The 17,820-nt window shown below is 36.4% G+C and overlaps 3 protein-coding genes across 3 annotated transcripts; 1 reads left to right on the top strand and 2 right to left on the bottom strand.

Moving 5' to 3' along the window:
- The first annotated feature begins 6,002 nt into the window (after nucleotides 1-6,002).
- LOC114742186 (uncharacterized) lies at nucleotides 6,003-7,921 on the top strand. The gene is made up of 4 exons (XM_028930464.1): nucleotides 6,003-6,117; nucleotides 6,217-6,345; nucleotides 7,198-7,272; nucleotides 7,411-7,921. The coding sequence occupies exons 1-4, from the start codon at nucleotides 6,003-6,005 to the stop codon at nucleotides 7,647-7,649; spliced, it is 558 nt and encodes a 185-aa protein (XP_028786297.1). The 3' UTR covers nucleotides 7,650-7,921.
- Nucleotides 7,922-10,231: 2,310 nt separating this feature from the next.
- On the bottom strand, nucleotides 10,232-12,204 carry LOC114742180 (high affinity nitrate transporter 2.7). Its single transcript, XM_028930459.1, has 2 exons — nucleotides 10,870-12,204; nucleotides 10,232-10,619 (listed from the first exon to the last, which is right to left on the bottom strand). Exons 1-2 carry the CDS (start codon nucleotides 11,982-11,984, stop codon nucleotides 10,376-10,378), a joined length of 1,359 nt encoding a protein of 452 aa, XP_028786292.1. The 5' UTR covers nucleotides 11,985-12,204; the 3' UTR covers nucleotides 10,232-10,375.
- A 2,000-nt stretch (nucleotides 12,205-14,204) lies between these two features.
- Nucleotides 14,205-15,567, bottom strand: LOC114742202 (shewanella-like protein phosphatase 2). Its single transcript, XM_028930480.1, has one exon. The coding sequence runs from the start codon at nucleotides 15,469-15,471 to the stop codon at nucleotides 14,236-14,238; it is 1,236 nt and encodes a 411-aa protein (XP_028786313.1). The 5' UTR covers nucleotides 15,472-15,567; the 3' UTR covers nucleotides 14,205-14,235.
- Nucleotides 15,568-17,820: the final 2,253 nt, after the last annotated feature.

The raw sequence follows: 17,820 nt of genomic DNA on the forward strand, positions 1-17,820 counted from the left end.
CCATTTTCTAATAGTCACATAATCACTAATGGAGACTACCAACTCCCACGCACAATCATTGTCATTGCTTTGAAGAAAGCCTTGAATTTTATACTAAAACAGAACAAAGTTTATTCCCATACCACTGTAATGGATGCACGATTGCATTCGCTTGTCACTGCATGATAGAGAGGCTTTCCTCAACCGATCCTGCTGTTCTTTGTTATTACGGAATGGATTCGAGTGACTGAAAGTCATGGCTATTTGAGAGAATCGCTGAGCTGCTTCTCATGCTCCTTTTCTTGTCAAACAAAATACAAGTGCAGATTTCCCTCTTGAGTATTGCATGAGAATATCTGAAATCAGTTGCAGATATGAAATGATGAAATTCTTAAAACACAGATTTGTCAGGCAGAGAGAACATGAAGCTGTTCAATGCTTGGCTCAACTCTCCCTGCGCACCAAAAATATAATTTTGAAGGCGCTGCATGGTGACAAAACAACAAAATCAGGCATTATTATTAGCTTAGTTGGTCAGATTGCTTCTTTATCAGCAACATATTATTTTTTCTCCCCAACACAAGACTGACTCTCTCAAATAGAAAGTCATTTTTGGCCGAGGCAAAGCCTCAGTAGCAGAATAATGAAGACGATACCAAATATTTCTATATAACATATAAATAAGAACTCATATATGCCAAAATAATAATGATGATGATGATGGTAAAGAACCCTTGTTGCTTTGATCTCCTTTTACCGAAGAGAAATACTTGTCACCCAATTGTATATATCACAAAAGGAGTTCAATTTATATTTCATGAGCTTCATTAAAATTACATTAACAAACTCTATTTTCAAAATTTATATCCACCATCTTCCCATGTATTATGATGTACATAACTCTTCTAAAATTAAAATTACCAACATCCTCAATATTTGGAACAGTGGCAGGGACATTTAGGAAGCATACTTGAGCAAGAGGATTTGATTTCATTTTAGGATAGCAAGCAACCATTTTTGTTCTGCTAACAATTGCTTCGAGAGAAACTCCTCATGGATCATTCACCAAATTAACTTCATCAAGAAGTAGTAGTATGCTGTGGCTCAAAAAGCTTTTATACTGAAACGTGACACTGCATCAAATTTCTATCCATGGGGGAAAAGGGGATATGTAATTTAACTGTCTTCACTAATAGCAACAAACTAGCCCATTTGCTTCTGCATTTGCGTCTGTGGTACCCCAATAAAAATGATGCATAGGCATGAAGGAGAGATAACCCCACAAGTTTTTAGCCGATGAGAAAATGATTTATCTCAAAATTTATCCATGCAGCTGTACCCCTTTATAGATATGTGCACATCTCATCTCAGAAATAATCATTAAGCATACTTCATTAGGCCTGACCTATCATTTATGATAGATCATAGCAGTTACATGCAAGGGACTTTTGAAAAATAGTGACAATTTATGCCTCCATGTTAGAGGTACTAAAAGTAGTGCAGACATGAAAAATCTACACAAATATGCAAAAAGTAGGCCCCTATATATATATTTATGCACATCTAGAGGAGGCATCAAAAAGTACAAAAACAATTGAGCCTCGTAGAGTGTATTATAGGTAGATGTACAAATACCGACACATATACATAAGGATAAATCATTTTGATTCATCCAACAAGCCACACGCATCGAAACAACAGGTCACAACTCATGCATGCAAGAGCATGGCATATTCCAATACATCTAGAAAAGCCGATGAGAAAATGATTTATCTCAAAATTTAACCATACAGCGGTGCCCCTTTATAGATATGTGCACATCTCATTTCAGAAATAATCATTAAGCATACTCCATTAGGCCTGACCTATAATTTATGATAGATCATAGCAGTTACATGCAAGGGACTTTTAAAAAACAGTGACAATTTATGCATCCATGTTAGGGGTACTAAAAGTAGTGCAGACATGAAAAATCTATACCAATATGCAAAAAGTAGGCCCCTATATATATTTATGCACATCTAGAGGAGGCATCAAAAAGTACAAAAGCAATTGAGCCTCGTAGGAGTGCATTACAAATATATGTAAAAATATCGACACATACACATAAAGATAAATCATTTTGATTCATCCAACAAGCCACACGCATCGAAACAACAGGTCACAACTCATGCATGCAAGAGCATGACATATTCCAATACATCTAGAAAAGTCGATGAGAAAATGATTTATCTCAAAATTTAACCATACAGCGGTACCCCTTTATAGATATGTGCACATCTCATCTCAGAAATAATCATTAAGCATACTCCATTAGGCCTAACCTATAATTTATGATAGATCATAGCAGTTACATGCAAGGGACTTTTAAAAAACAGTGACAATTTATGCATCTATGTTAGGGTACTAAAAGTAGTGCAGACATGAAAAATCTACACCAATATGCAAAAAGTAGGCCCCTATATATATTTATGCACATCTAGAGGAGGCATCAAAAAGTACAAAAGCAATTGAGCCTCGTAGGAGTGCATTACAGATATATGTAAAAATACTGACACATACACATAAGGATAAATCATTTTGATTCATCCAATAAGCCACACGCATCGAAACAACAGGTCACAACTCATGCATGCAAGAGCATGGCATATTCCAATACATTTAGAAAACCCTTCAAAATATTCAAATGCAATTATGTCTCGTAGGAGTGCGTTATTGAGCCACAAAAGATTAAATCATATAAGATTTTTCTAGGAAGCCACAAAAGATTTTGACATAAATCATTTTATTCATGTAAGGGGATTACAAGCAGCAAAGACATAGAAAAGTCTTAGTTGGAGACCAAAGTTTAAATCCCTTCATAGATATATGCACGTCTAGAGGAGGTACCAAAATATAAAATTTTAATGACCTTCATAATGGTGCATAACACGTAGATGACACAAGGCAACTGAAAAGATACAATTACTGAAAGAATTTGAAAATAATTCACTGAAAAGCCATACGGAAGCACCTCCCCCATTTTTTAAATCTGTAAGCAACAAGCTAAGTCGCAAAACCACATTGTTCTCGGAAAAACTTTGAGCAAAAGATTTTAAATTAGTCTCTGATGCTTTCCGATGACCATCAACATCCAAAAGTTAATTTTGTGCCAGAAGAAACATCTCTTGCGACAATGATGTCAAATATGCTTCATAGACGGAACCTTTAAGCAGAAGGCCCGGGGAAGGAGGCTCCTGGTTTGCATAAAGTAGCAGGTGAGGGTTTTAAAAATGTGAACCAGAAAAAAGTTCACCATCCGATAAGAGAGGTGCTATCAATATTATCAAAATACCTTCATCTGATAATCCCACCACCGGATCCTATAGCATTAACCACTCCAAGCATACCACCCAAATTCACAAGAGAAGGGTAAGGATCAGAGTAACATTTTTTAAACAGCTCCAAGAAACTTTTCAACATGGTCAACCTCGGTAGAATGAAACTCCTCATTCAGTTTCTATGAAAGAACTGTCCCTGCTCCGAAGCAAGATGCCATCAGAAAACTCGGGTGGAACATGCCAGATTTTTTCACAATACATGAGGAAGAAAGACCATCAGGAATCTAGAACTATATAAGCGCAAGACAATTGCAAAATAGTTATCGGGTCGGTTCCTTGCGAGTAAAGGGAGCAACGGCTATAATTTTTACAAGACAGCTGTTAATATGTTGGCAGTAACAGCTGTTAATGTTTAGATATGTGTTGGCAAAAACAAGTGACAGAGGCTTTTTTTTTTTTTTTTGGGCGTCAACAGCTGTTATTCATCCATCATCGTCAATCAACAGCTGTTAAATTTACAGTAACGGCTATAATTTTTATAAGGAACAACGGTTCAGGTCTTTGCCGCCAATTTTAAACTTCGAATTTTTGGGCATGTAATAAATAATTCAATATTGATTCATTAGCAGATTAATTAAAAAAATCGTATTTAAGTGAAAAATCTTAAGATTTTCATTGATCGCATAATTTATCTATAAATATTTTTTGCCAACCATTTATCTATAAATATTTAGATATATATTACAAATAATTACATAATCATCATATTTAAACGTTGATACGTTACTAAATTATATAATGTAATATATATTAAACATTGAAAAATAAGAGAAAATAATTTAAAATCAAATAAAAATATTTTTGTCCATCTGTTATTATTTTGTTCTCCCCTCTCACTGTCTGCCTTCCACTAAAATTCGTTCTGTTGAAGGCTTGAAGCAAATAGACTACTTTTTTTACGAGTGAAAATATAACCAAATAGACTATTACTTTAACAGCTGTTACATTTTTTACAGCAAATTAACAGCTGTATTCCAGTAATAAAATTCAACTTATATTATACAGAAATTAATTAACAGCTGTTATACTTAAATTTACAGTACTCTAGCAAGGTGTGTATATGTGTATATATACTGGAATTAACAAACGAGAAGCTCTAGCCTTTGCCTCCTTTCCATTCCCGTACTTTTAGCACTGTGCAGACGGTGATCTTTCGCTCGCAATGATTGCTCGAACTTCAATCCAGAAACCGACCGGAATACAGCTGGTTTGTAGAAGAACAATGCCTTGTGAGGGTTCAATTATTCGCATTTCTATATTTTCTTACTTAGCCTCCGGTTTGAAATTCAGTTTCATGCCCGTTGGTCTGCAAGCAAAAGAACTAGCAAATTGGGAGTCAGTTTGGGCTCATGTTATTAATTGTTGAGGCCGCTTGCCTGGCGGAAGTTCAACCCGAACTCCTGCGGCAAGCCTCTCTGTTTATGTTGCAGAATAATAGACTGGGAATGATCAATTTTTGTGAATTTGTAAGACCATTATTGAATTTTTACTATATTTCCTGTTCCTTTATTCATTTGAATCTGCATTATCAGCTGTTCACTGTGGCTCAACGAAATGCTGTTGAATTTCTTGACATCTGTGTTCGGTGTCATGGTGGTAGTAATGAGTTCTTATTTGAACTCTCAAAGCGGATGTTGTCTGTACAGAAAGATCATGGGTTGCTTTGACATGGCTTCCTGGTTTATCATCAACTATGGTATCGCTATGGACAATCCTTTTCCAATCAGAACTTGAACATCTTCAAATTTCTATTGTGAAATTCATTTATACAATGCTCAAGTGGAAATGTGAAAATGGTAAGATTTATAGTGGCCATTATTGAGTATCTAGAAACTAGAATCGCAACATCTGTGTTTTGAAACGGAATCCAAGAATATTCTTAAAGGTTCAATTGGAAATTTGCACGGGCAATGTGTTCATGCACTGTTTCTAGTTAAAACCTCATGTTTAAGTGAGCATTGACTTCGATTAGAAACTTAACTGGGCAGTCCAATAAAAGCATTTCTGGAAACATAGTTTTATGAGTATGATGTAGGTAGAGAGTTTATATGTTGATCACGATATCAAATAATTAGTTTATCTATAAATATTTAGAAATATATTTATACATTTTGCAAATAATTACATAATCATCACAGTTGATAATTAATAAATATATATTAAAAATTCATAACTATATAATATATATTTTACATTAAAATATAAGAGAAAGTAATTTAAAATACTCCCATCCATCTGTTATTATTTTTTCTCCCCTCCTCTCCTCCGCTTTCCCTTTCCAACGTAATAGAAATGTGTTACGAAAACTTACATATCTCGATTTTTTTGCCTGCAGATGATAAATGCTAATGCTAATGCTAATCTGAAAAATTGTTATCATTAATTTATATCCGTAATTTTTTTGTTGGTGAACTTATACCCGTAATGTGTTGACGCTGATCAAATCATTAAACGACATATACCACTGGGCAGTCGAGGACGAGCACACTGGAAAACAATCGCACGAGTTTGTCCTAAAAAAACAACCGCGTTTTGGGATGTGAGCAACAAAACGACTCGTGAGTCGGAAGCAGGGCCCGCTGCGCTGCGTGGAACGGTAATATGAGCGAACTATTGGAGCTGGGGACTGGCTACTGACGGGCGATGACAGTATTGTGCAAAGGCATGGCCTACTCCACCAAGTTCGTTCATCCAATCAAGCACTCTTTTACTTTAATCTCGTCTCACAGCTCATCATTTTCTCACCTGAAGCGGTTCAGTAGGTTCTTCTTCTTGGCTTATATTTCACTAATTATGTTCCGTCTTGTTCTAATGGTTTCTCTATTGTTGTTTTACTTTTGGGCTTCCATTGCTTCAGATTATGGCAAATTCGATTTCGTAAAATCATTTCTGAAGAGCATAGAACCCTCAGTTTGCGGACGTGCCTCCTTGCTCAAATCCGATGTAAATACAACTAGAAAGTATCTAAGAAATATCTATTTTTGTGGTGAGTACTCGTGTTTTGTTATTTTTGCTTGATTTTGTTTTGTTTCTTTTTTTCATATAAAATTTCCCCTTGTTTTTCTTGCTTCCACCATCAATTGCTTTATGAACTCGGTTGTTTGTGGGTATATATTTCGATTTTGAAGCTTTCAAAGTCTTCTGACGAGAATTTAGAGGGTCAAACTTCAACTCGTAACATTCAGTCTAGGATACTATTTTAAATATATATATCCCAATGTAAATTGAGTGTCGACTTTAAATGATTTGTGTCCATTTTTTTCCTCTTTGCCTTTAGACAAACTACGAGAACTAAAAAGCTCTAATTAAGATGGAAGACGAGGAGACAATAGTGGATTGACAATGTAGCATAGAGAAGTTTTAACTTTTAAGAGCTATTCCATTGACGATAATTGCTAGAACACAATTTGACCAGTCGCTTACATATGAATTTTGAAGGGAGGGGGCGGCACCTAAACGCAAGAAGACTGTGGGAAGATTACTATTTTTTTTTAGTTTGATCATCGTATCATGGCCCAGATAGCTTCTATCCATCAGTTGGAGATGCTGTTGCTTTATTAGCCTTTTTAAATATGCTTTCAGTCGTCAGTAGTTATCCATGCTACAAAGCAGTCTCTGCTTTAAGCTAACGCGTGCGAATATGATGCATTCATAATTAACCTTCTTTACTTATTATCTATGTACCATAGTTCCGACTATGCTTGGAAATCGACATTCTTTTGTTTGAAGTAATACCGCAACGAGACTCATTCTTCTTGAAATTTAAATATGCATTAAACTTTTGCTAATCATTATCCTTTTTTTCTGTGTCACTTGGGCTTTTTGGTAAACATTTCAGGAAGTAAGTTCAGCAGCGGAATCATTTTAGGTGTGTCAATTGCATATGGGTCAGTTATAGCTTATGCTATGGATGGTGAGATAAATATCTGGGTGTTATGACTGACTCTTTCCCCCCCCCCCCCCTCAATCCTATCAGTATCTCCATTCTTTTCCATCTTTTGTTTGAAGCTTACCCTTAATGACTTTCAGTACCCTTTTTTCTGACAAGTAGCTCAGGATGCTCTAGTGGATGACCCTTATGAAGACTCACTGGACCTTTCAAAGGAGGAAGAACATCAGCACCATCTGTGGACGTTTGCTCGGAGATTCTGGCTTCCTGTCTTTCTCTTTCTTACCGTGTTGACAAACTTGGATGATCCAATCTTGCTTCTACTCATTAAAGTTACTTTATTCCTCCTCAGCACAAAGCCCAATCCCTACTCTGTTTATATTTTCGTTGATCAGGTCTGAAGTCATTCTTCAAATTGCCTCGTTAACTTCTTTAGGAACACTTGCTGTATAATTTTTCTTTTCTTTTCTTTTTTTGTCTTATTTGGCTTCTAGCCTCAAGGTCACTCTACTGGACTAGGTTCGTTATGGTACATTGGGCCCAAAAATGCATTGTGCAAGAATCCTTAGTTCCATTCTTTTTCCCCCCCTTTTAGATACTTTACCAGAAAGAAGGGAAAGAGTAATAAGAAATGACATTCTTACGTTTGATCTTGTTTCAATAACAAGTTTTTTTTTTTAAAAAAACCAAATAAATCATTTTTATCCAGAATTAATGGGCATCCTTGAATTTTGGTTTTTATATGGCAAGATGTTTTAAAAAAATTTTCTTTCCCATGCTTAACCTATATTTTTTTCTGCGTTTTGAATAAGTGTTCAGTTCGAACAGTGCCTATATGATATTGCTTGATTATATTTCATGACAAATTGCTCTTATTGCAGACTTGTCAACAATGTAAGCGTGAAGAACCATCATTGCATAAATCAAAGGTGGGCAGCCATGTTTTGTGTATTTAAACATTTCCATTTGCATAAATCTAAGGACTGGGTTGTGACAGAGCACGATGTGTGATTCATGTAGCCGACCCTACCTAGTGGGATAAGGCTTGTTGTATATTATATTTGTAATATCACATTGTAATTTGGACAAAAATCTAAGTAAACATGGGGAATCCACCCCGAAAAACCAGCTTCCTGAGAGTGTGACTAGGTGGATAGAGTGACCATCGCAAGGTGCAGCCACGTGTAATGTCAACTCTTCAGAGTTAATGTTATGATGGAGTCTCGTATCAAGTGACCTCAAGTAATTTTTCTGGTACTTTTCCAATTGATGGAGACCTAAGCAAGAATGGGGAACTCACTCTTAAAAATTAGCCTGTAAGGGAGAAAACCTCTGCCACTAAAGTTACCACTGGAACTAATTATGGCTACCTTGTGTGGGACTCCATGAAATTAACAGTCTCTGTTATCACATCTGACACAACTTTTAGCACTTCATTATGTTTTTATTTTAGAAACCACTGCTGGTTTTGTCCTGATACTTATGAATGCAAATTATAGGATATTTTATGTAGGCAGCTTATCCAGCTAACTATAGCTTTCCACATGGAATAATAGTATTAATTGTGCTTATTATGTGTCTTTGTACTGCTCTAACTCAGCCACTCATTCCCACTTATGCCTTTGTTGATGTCCTTAGAGTAGCTAATATTTACCAATGTGGCAATAGGCTATGTGTGGTTTGCTAAAGTCAATTTGCCAATATATGCATCTGTGATGCATAATTATCAGACAAATTGCCAGTGTTCTACCTGTTATATTTTTACATTTACTGTTGCATGATATCTGGAATATATTCCCTCTTTGATTTTTGTGTTGTCATAAAATACAATCCTATTTCCTAATCTGTATATCGATGTGATTGGTTTAGTTAATAAATCACATTTTGAATGTGTATTGTTTATATTGTATATCAAAGTAAAATATGAGGATAACTTAGATCATACAATCTCCTTCCTTTTTTCTTTCCCCCCCCCCCCCTCTGAATTCCACTCATCTCAAAGTATTTGAACGGTCTGTTTGTTAATTTGATGTCTGGTGATTCTTTACATTGCAGTCACTATACGCCAGTAAAGTTGAAGTTCAGGACTATAAGCTTCTCTGTCTGGCCAATATTGAAGTCAGGAATCAGAATTTCACTTTGGTCGGAGTTCTTGGTAACTGGTGGATTTTGCCGCATATAATGCCTCAGGAGGCGTTTTCTTTAGTTAGGGATAGACTTGGTAGCATCCTAGTGAAAGCGACTTAACAAGGTAGCCGGCCAAGTTAAATTTATTGGTCCTTTTGCTTAACATTGATGAGCTTTTTATTTTGGCTTCTGGATTGTGAAGATGACCTGTTGAACTTGTTGCCCTGAAAATGTCCTCTAATCTCCCTTCCCATGCAATCTACTGATCCGAGAAATCATCATTTTCCGTACAGCTTGCATTTCTTTTTACTAACTGCTCAATCCTTTTTTTAATATTTAGCATCCCTCATTTTATGTTAAAATTAAATAAGTATAGGTTTTCTTGGGAAGCGTGAAGCATGATGCTTGCAGTTATTTCCTGAAGTAGCCGTTTCTCTGGCTTCTGATAGATTTAACGTTCTCCCTCAAGTTATCAAACGCTGATATTAGAGAAGGAAAAATTAAATAAGATCTGAGAATTATTTCACAGCTGTATCCATCCTTTTGAAAATAAAACTTTGTTCGGTAATTGGCAATCTGAATTTGCATTCAGTCATGTAAAAGAAGCAACTAAAATTTGCAGTGTCTTCGGTTAGCATGCTTCCGAATATCCTTTTACCTGTGAAAGCAGCAAATGTTTGTCGATGACCCTTTTGTATTTTTTTTTCCTTTTTATCTTACTTTTCATTGCATGTTTGATATATCTCTGCAACTGATGCCACGAGTGGAATTAATCCTTTGAATAATTTTATGAAATATCTCTTTGGCAATCTCGTATCATAATTTTGCGCAGTTTGTATAATAAAATGCTTCTTTATCACTGTACAAATGAATGCTTTTTGCATGGATTTTATTAGATTATGCCACTAGAAATATAAAACTGATTGCATATTCTCGGTCTCCAGCTTTATGCAGAATTGCATCTAATGGGCATGAGCACCGGGAACCCATTGGAATCGTCCTAATCAAGCAGGCAACAACTTTCTTCAGGTGAATCGGGAACTAATGAAGGGCCCCAGAACATACCTCCCCATTGAGGGAAATACAAAAGCGTCACTGGAAGAGTGCACAATACCATCATAATGCCCATCAGAGATATGCTTGTTTGCTTGGAGAAGTGGGCCCCTGAAAACAACAGCGTTTGAGTCACCACGGCCCCAATAGTTCCTCCGCTTCCCGTCATCCCTGAAATTACTCCAAGCGATCTGCAGAATATGACGGATAAATTTTTATTTTTTTATTAAATGAAAAGCCGTGAGCATCTTCTCTTTTTGTTTAATATCGTCAATAGGTAATTGTGTTCCTTCTTCCATTTAAGTACGAAAATCCCTATTTGAAGGGATTTCACTGACTCAGCTGAATAACGAGTTATAAAAATTATTTGTTTATCTTTTCCGAAAATTTTTGGGATTTTGTCAGGAAGGTCAAATAGGAATAGTGAGATAATGAGCTAACCTCGTGGAAACGAAAGGGACGACACCAAATATGAGGCCAGAAGCGGCTTGAACAAAAACGGAGAAAGCGCACATGACAAGGATAGAACTCCAGAGAGAGCTGAGGCGTCCAAGTAAAACACACAGAAGTCCGGCCGCCGTTTGGACGACCCACAGGCCCCACAATCTGCCTCTCATGCCATACTTCCTTCCCATCCCATCAGAAATCACTCCTCCCATTGGCCGAGAGAACAAATTCGCCATCCCAAAACTCGCCGCAATACTCCCGGCGACTTCGATATTCACGTTAAACCTATCATAGAAGTACTGAGCTATTATGTTGTCCGTTGTTAGTTCCACCCCGAAAGAGAACCCATAAAGCAGAGCCAGAACCCACCCCCTGTAATTAGACAAGCCGTCAAATAATATTTTGAGTACGTTCTCTCCTTTAGCCTTCTGCGTCTGGGTACGCACGTATCTCCCTGAAGGCAGGTCTTGCCCGAAAGCCAAGACCAGTATTGCCGTGATTGCTTGGAAAATGGCGGGAACAACAAACGCAAGCCTCCAAGCAATGGAAGACGGTACGTTGAAGTTGATGATGAGAGAGTATACGAGAGGCATAACCAGTTGGGTCACACCCGAACCCACGTTGGCCCACCCGGCGGCGACTCCGTTTGCTAGGCCTACTATGGAGGGGGAGAACATGGAGCTCATCCAGAACTGGCTGGACACAAAGTTGGCGAGAGAAAACCCCACAAGGAAGCGAATGATGATGAATGATTGAGGTGTGGACACGAAAGCGGTTGCGAGGATGACAGGTGCTGTGATGAGGGAGAGAGTGCCGGAGGCTATGCGGGGGCCAATGAGGTCGCAGGTGGGGCCCATGAGGAGGCGGGAGAAAATGGAGCCGACGAAGGAGGCGATGCCGGCGTTGCCGATGTCAGTGGGGGTGAGTTGGAGGTCGTGGCGGATGACGGGGAGGAGGGGAGGGATGGAGAAGGTCGAGAAGAAGCAAGAGAAGAGGTTGAGCCATGCAAGATGGAAGGCAAGCATGTGAGGTGGGGCGAACGAGAGTGGGCGGAACACGGTGGCTCTGTCATGGGCATCCACAGGTGTAGGGGAGAAGTGAGGTTGCATGGCGGCGAACTATGGAGTGCCAGTGAGAGTGAAAGATGAAAATTGAGGGGTGGCAGTATATGGAATACTGGAAAGCTGGATTTCTTATAACTGGACGGGATTTGAGGCGTTTTGAATTTTGCTTCGTTGCATCCGGCGGCAACCGGTATAGGTGGTATGTGCTAATGGCTCGTGCTGCCTTCTTCATATTTAATTTTTTTTAATTACAGGGGCTTGGCCAATGATATCTCCAGCTCTTTTTTTAAATTTTTTAAAAAAATTATATATTTTGCATTTCTAACTTTTTTGCGATCAAAATTAATATGTTGCAAATTTTTTTAAAAAAATCACCCATGATGAATTTTTTTCAGAAAGTAAGAGTATGTTACACTTGGTCTTCTCTTATTAAAATCACGCTAAACAAAATTACTCTACGTAATAATTGAAAATCGAAATCAATTTAAATATCTGTATTATCATAGTGAAGATGAATTATTACCATATGGCAAACGTTAACTTCTTACAGTAAATAAATTAGAATAGAAGTTTGCATATATTGCTCTGCCAATGACCAACATGGGGTCATGTCTAACTATTGATTAACGGCATTTCTTGGGTATTGCTGAACGAGCAATAAATATCGAGAGGGGTAAAATAGGCAAGTTGAATTTTACGTAGAATGTTTTGTGTTCTAATTTCCCAGAACAAAACCCTTTCGTTTTTATTTCTCCATATAAAATATCGCATGTGTCGACTTCAACGTATGGAGATGAAAAGACCTCCTCCTACCGCATTCGTACGTTCTAAACTTAATATATTTTCTTCCCTCAAAAGCTAAAAATTTGCCTCCACAGAACTCATATCCTCACGAAGAAGGGGTCGATTTCCTAGTACAGACATATGAAGTCAATATTTCACATTAATTTCTTCACCACTAAGATAAATATTAAATAGCCACTGTCACTACCTTACAAGACGAGGTGAAAATTAAGCAAGCTGTCAAGTGATTGAGATTTCAGAGGCCTTTGTATTTTTCTGTTTTTCCGTGGGAAAGGGGGGTAGTCGAGGAGACTTATGAAACCATTATAATTGATGAATATAAATTTAACATATTTATTCACAGACTTCGAAATTACAAATTTCTTCAAAATAAAACATATTTATTTTATTTTCTAACTAATATTTTTAATTTTTAAAAAGTGTGAATAGTCTGATCTTAACATATCTAAGTAGTATTTAATTAGTTTCCCCTTCGAGTCATTCAAATCTTTGAATTTTTGGCCAAAAAAAAAAGGGTCTTTGAATTGGATCCACTTGTAGGAACCTTAAAAATTCGTATCTTTTTCTCCCCAAAATGAAACTAGTCTAATGAATCTACATTCATGGAAAATTACCTAAAAACATCAGTCATCAAAATTATTCGTGTACACAATCGACATAATCTAAAATTGTCTAGACTCCAACAATTAAACTGAAGGAAGAGGTGCCTAGATTTTGTTTTACGAGTTTCAAAATCTTGTAATTTTGAGAATATATGTTAACCCTATCAAGCATTCTTTGTCACAACACGTCATGAATTAGGAGAGTTGATCCTTTCCATACGGAATTACCATGCTTTTTGGAAGTACATCCATTATTTGATGGATGACATTTTTTTGTTCAAATGCCACTGTCAATGAAGCCAATGAAGCTTTTCAGATATGCAACATCAATAATGCTCATATCATGTGATCAGGATTGCATGGACTATAACCATTTACATTTATTTGCTGTATAACTTGTCTTCAAAAGAAGGTTAATGCTTGAAATCACTGTTGTGACATCAGGTCAAACCATGATAAATTAGAAGATCAATACTGGGGGAAAAACTGAAACTAAATCTGCATGCTCTATCTTCAGAAACAACTAATTCTTTCTACTAACTATGACAGAGTTGACAGGAAATCTAATCCGTCACCTTATTGATACAAAAAATTATACACCAATAGCCATAAGCCTTTATCCACTGAAACAATGTTCAACGGGATTGAAGCATGGAAGCAAAGAACACCTTCAGAGTAAAACTCCTGAGGTAGCAATGCAGTATTATTTGGGAGGTCTCTAAGTTATCATTGCAGGCACACGTACTAAATTCGTGTTATGCTATTTCTCCTCCTTCCTTGATATTTCCCATTTTTCCCGAAGCCTTTGGACTGCAGATATGATAAATTTTGAAATCTGCAACCCATCTTCAAGTCAAAGCTGAGAAAAATCAATTAAAATTATATGCTAATTAAGCCTTAACTTCCACTTGCTTTGGTTGATTTTCTGGAACCAACAACCCAAGACCTTCATCTTTCTCCATACCAACGCTAGAAGAATTGTTGTTCTGATGCAAAGGATTTGATGTCAATATCCGCAATCCTGACCTTTTCCCTTCTATCTCCAACACTTCAGGCAAACCATTTATACAACCCTTTGACATGCCCACATCAATCCGAATAGCTCGGTTATCACAAACACCATTAATTCCAACATCTTGGATTGTGTGGCCCATGATCATCCTCTTCGCACCGGGAATGGTGGAAAGAACATGCTCAAGAGCGGAACAATCGCAATTTTGTGCCGATTCATTTGAAAATTTCCTCGACCAAACCAAACCTTCCCTCCCCCGGCAATAAGCAGGTGAGCGTCTCCCTGACAACCCGTTAATCCAATCCCTCACCTCTTCGTTTATCCGCTCCAATCCATGAGTAACATGTTGGGGCAATAAGCCCCCATGAACGAAAATCGAATCTCCAACAACCAATACAGTCACATTCTGTGACAAAAATCGGCTCGAAATTGGACCGTTAGGCCGCAATGCAGCAATCCTGGCTTTAAAACCGTCGAAGAACTCTTCCTTCACACCGCGAAAAGCAGAGGGAATCCCTTCAAAAGGATCTTTGGGCTTCTCCAACCCTCGACAAAGACTCTTCATCTTGTTCCCTAAACAAAACCAATCCGCCCACACCTTAAATTCATCCAAAGCAGGCCGGGTGACGTACCTGAAATCGCCCTCCACGTTCATAATCTCGTGGTTCCCGTTCATGGTGATGATGGTGCCACCACTTCTCGCTGCCTGGCGCTTTAATTTCTCGAGCAAGTAGAGGATCTTGAGCTCTTCGCCTCCCCGGTCGAGCACATCCCCGACCTGGACCACGGTGGTGGACCCTCCAATCCAACGATCGGACTCATCTATAAGCTTGGCAAGTCGGAAAGCCTGTTTGGATTTCTCAAGATCGCCATGGAGATCGCCAATGGCAATTAGACGGTCTGGTGAGGGTAGGCGGGTCTGCAAGGCAGGGACAAAGCGTGAAAGAGGGGAAGAAGGCTCACTCACGGAAGCGAAGTTAGGATTTTCTACCGGCGGCGACGGCGGGGGTAAGAGGAAGAGGCCGCTGACTGAGAAGTCAACGAAAGTATCGATGAAAAATGATAAAAGATTTGGAACGTCATTGCAGAGCGATGAAGCTGAGGCCTCCTCCATCTGCCAGGGAAAATTTTCTTCTTCGGAGATTGTTTAGAGTCTTTACTGACTACAACCATAGGGATTAGGCACCCCAGAAATTTCTTGGGCTGCTTCTACAATGGACTCAGGCCCTTACGGGTTCGGAGGAGACCGTGACTGCGTTTAATTTCCGCAGTCTCCCCCAGTGGACTAGTCAGCTTCTTCTTACCTCCTGCGATATCAAAAACAAAAAACAAAAAAATCCTTTTTTTAATATAAAAATAGATAATTAATTTATAAATATTTAAAAAATAAATTAAATTAGTTATTTATAATGAATAGATATTATTTTCTCTATTATCGTTATCAATCACGTGCCGAAATTATTTTTTCATAAAATTTTTAATGTATGCAATTGCCATAGCTATTATTTAGAAGCAAAATGAATAAATATTAAAGACAAATTAGATTAAGTATTATATTTAATATAATATCTAAATATTTCTTATTTTAAAAATGCAGACCTAATTGTTTTTGTTTGACCTCCGTATGGTGTTTTTGGCTTGTTTGATCGTTTTCTTTCCTTTTTCTTTTCCCCTTTTTATTGAAAATTTTCCTGGAGGAATTTAGTCATTAGCAGCGAGACGATTATAGGGAGGAAAAAAAATTCAAAACCATTTAATAATTACTGCAGGCAGGAAACCAGGAGCGAGAAGGAAAGGGATCGTGGGGACGATGGAGAAGGGTCTGTTCGAGGAAAGCTGGGACTCAAAGCAGCGGGTTGTTATGAGAGGGCGACGTGGCCAAGTCTGATATGTTTAATATGAAAATATTAATACAATTTTCATCTTTTGAATTTATTCTTATTTTCACTTTGATTCTTTAAATTTTAAATCATAAGTTTTGATTTCTGGATTTTTTTCATTTAAAAAATTAGTCCTTATAGTTATAAGGTAATGAAAATTTAGATTATTTTGCTTATTGAAGAATCAAAACATGTTGTTTGCAGTTTGATAGATCAAAATCAAAATAAAAGTAAACTTAAAAAAGGAAAAATTATAGTAATATTAGCCAAGTAAATTTTGTTACCAGTCATTTAGTTTCAAGTTACATTCTTGCTCATTCTTTTTGGATCACTATAGGAAGCATAGAATGAGGTTCTGTTGTATTTCTATAGTCCCAGTACAGATAAAATACGCCGTATTCATAGGTATAGATTTACAGCATCAAATCTAATTAAATAAACGTGTGCTAATGGACGATAATTTATAAATGTCAAAAAAATCTGAGATTAAAAAAAATCAACATTTGTGAGACTTTTTTGGTTCGCATTTTAAAAACTCAAACACAAGTTATATTTTACTATTGAAATTAAATTGGAAGCGAAATAGAGGGATGAAAAGTGAGCATGCATACTTAACCATCAGTGTTGTTTATAAGTTTTAAATTTGGAGAGAGTGTAGTCTATATTTTATAAATTTCAATTTGAAATTTGTCTAGATATTTAATACATTTTCTCTAATTTTATTATTAATTATTTATTCTCTTTTCTTTGTCATACTCTCTTATCATATTTTTTTGATATATTCTTTTTATTTATTTATTATAAGAGTATGTTTAAAAGCAAAACTGTATTTCTAATTTATTTATTACTTTTAACTAATTTTAATTAATTATTAATTATTCATGAATTAGTTATTTATAATTCATAATTATAATAATAAGAAGACGAGTATTATCCACTATTATACAGTATCATGTGCGTATATACTACTTCCGATTTTTAATATAAAATTTCGTTCGATTTTTATTTTAATCCTAATTATAATATCTCAATTTATTTTGTCTCTCATATGTATGCATTTTTCTTAGGATAATCCCTCTAATAATAGTAGTTCTAGCCAATAAATTTAGTTAACAAGGATATTTTGAAAAAGACAAACTTATTTATTACAAATAACTAACTTAACTTATTTCTTTAATCTCCTCAAATTATTAACTAGCTCTTATAATTAGGATTGGAGGTAATACTATATAGATATCTCTTTCAAAGTAGAGCATCCACAACCTCTAATTAAATATAAATATTTTAAGAAGTCGTTTCTATTTTAAAAAAATAACGCCTCATTCAACCGCCACTCTTTCATAGAAGCAATAACCGTAAATAGATCGGAATAGTTAGAAAATATTTAAGTACCTAAAAGGACCAACTATACTCAAGTAATTATGTTGGAGTTGAGTAGTATAGCATCTCACTTACTATGGTTGGGACCTTATATATTTTTGCCAAGTGTGTGTATATATATATATATTATATTTTTTTAATCATAACCTACATTATAACATTTACAATTGCAAGTATTATCATATGTTTTTAGGTTAATATAA

Source organism: Neltuma alba, unplaced genomic scaffold (genome assembly GCF_004799145.2).
Source record: "Neltuma alba isolate B1F8T4 unplaced genomic scaffold, ASM479914v2 tig00003680_pilon, whole genome shotgun sequence".
In the NCBI taxonomy this organism is placed as follows: domain Eukaryota; kingdom Viridiplantae; phylum Streptophyta; class Magnoliopsida; order Fabales; family Fabaceae; genus Neltuma; species Neltuma alba.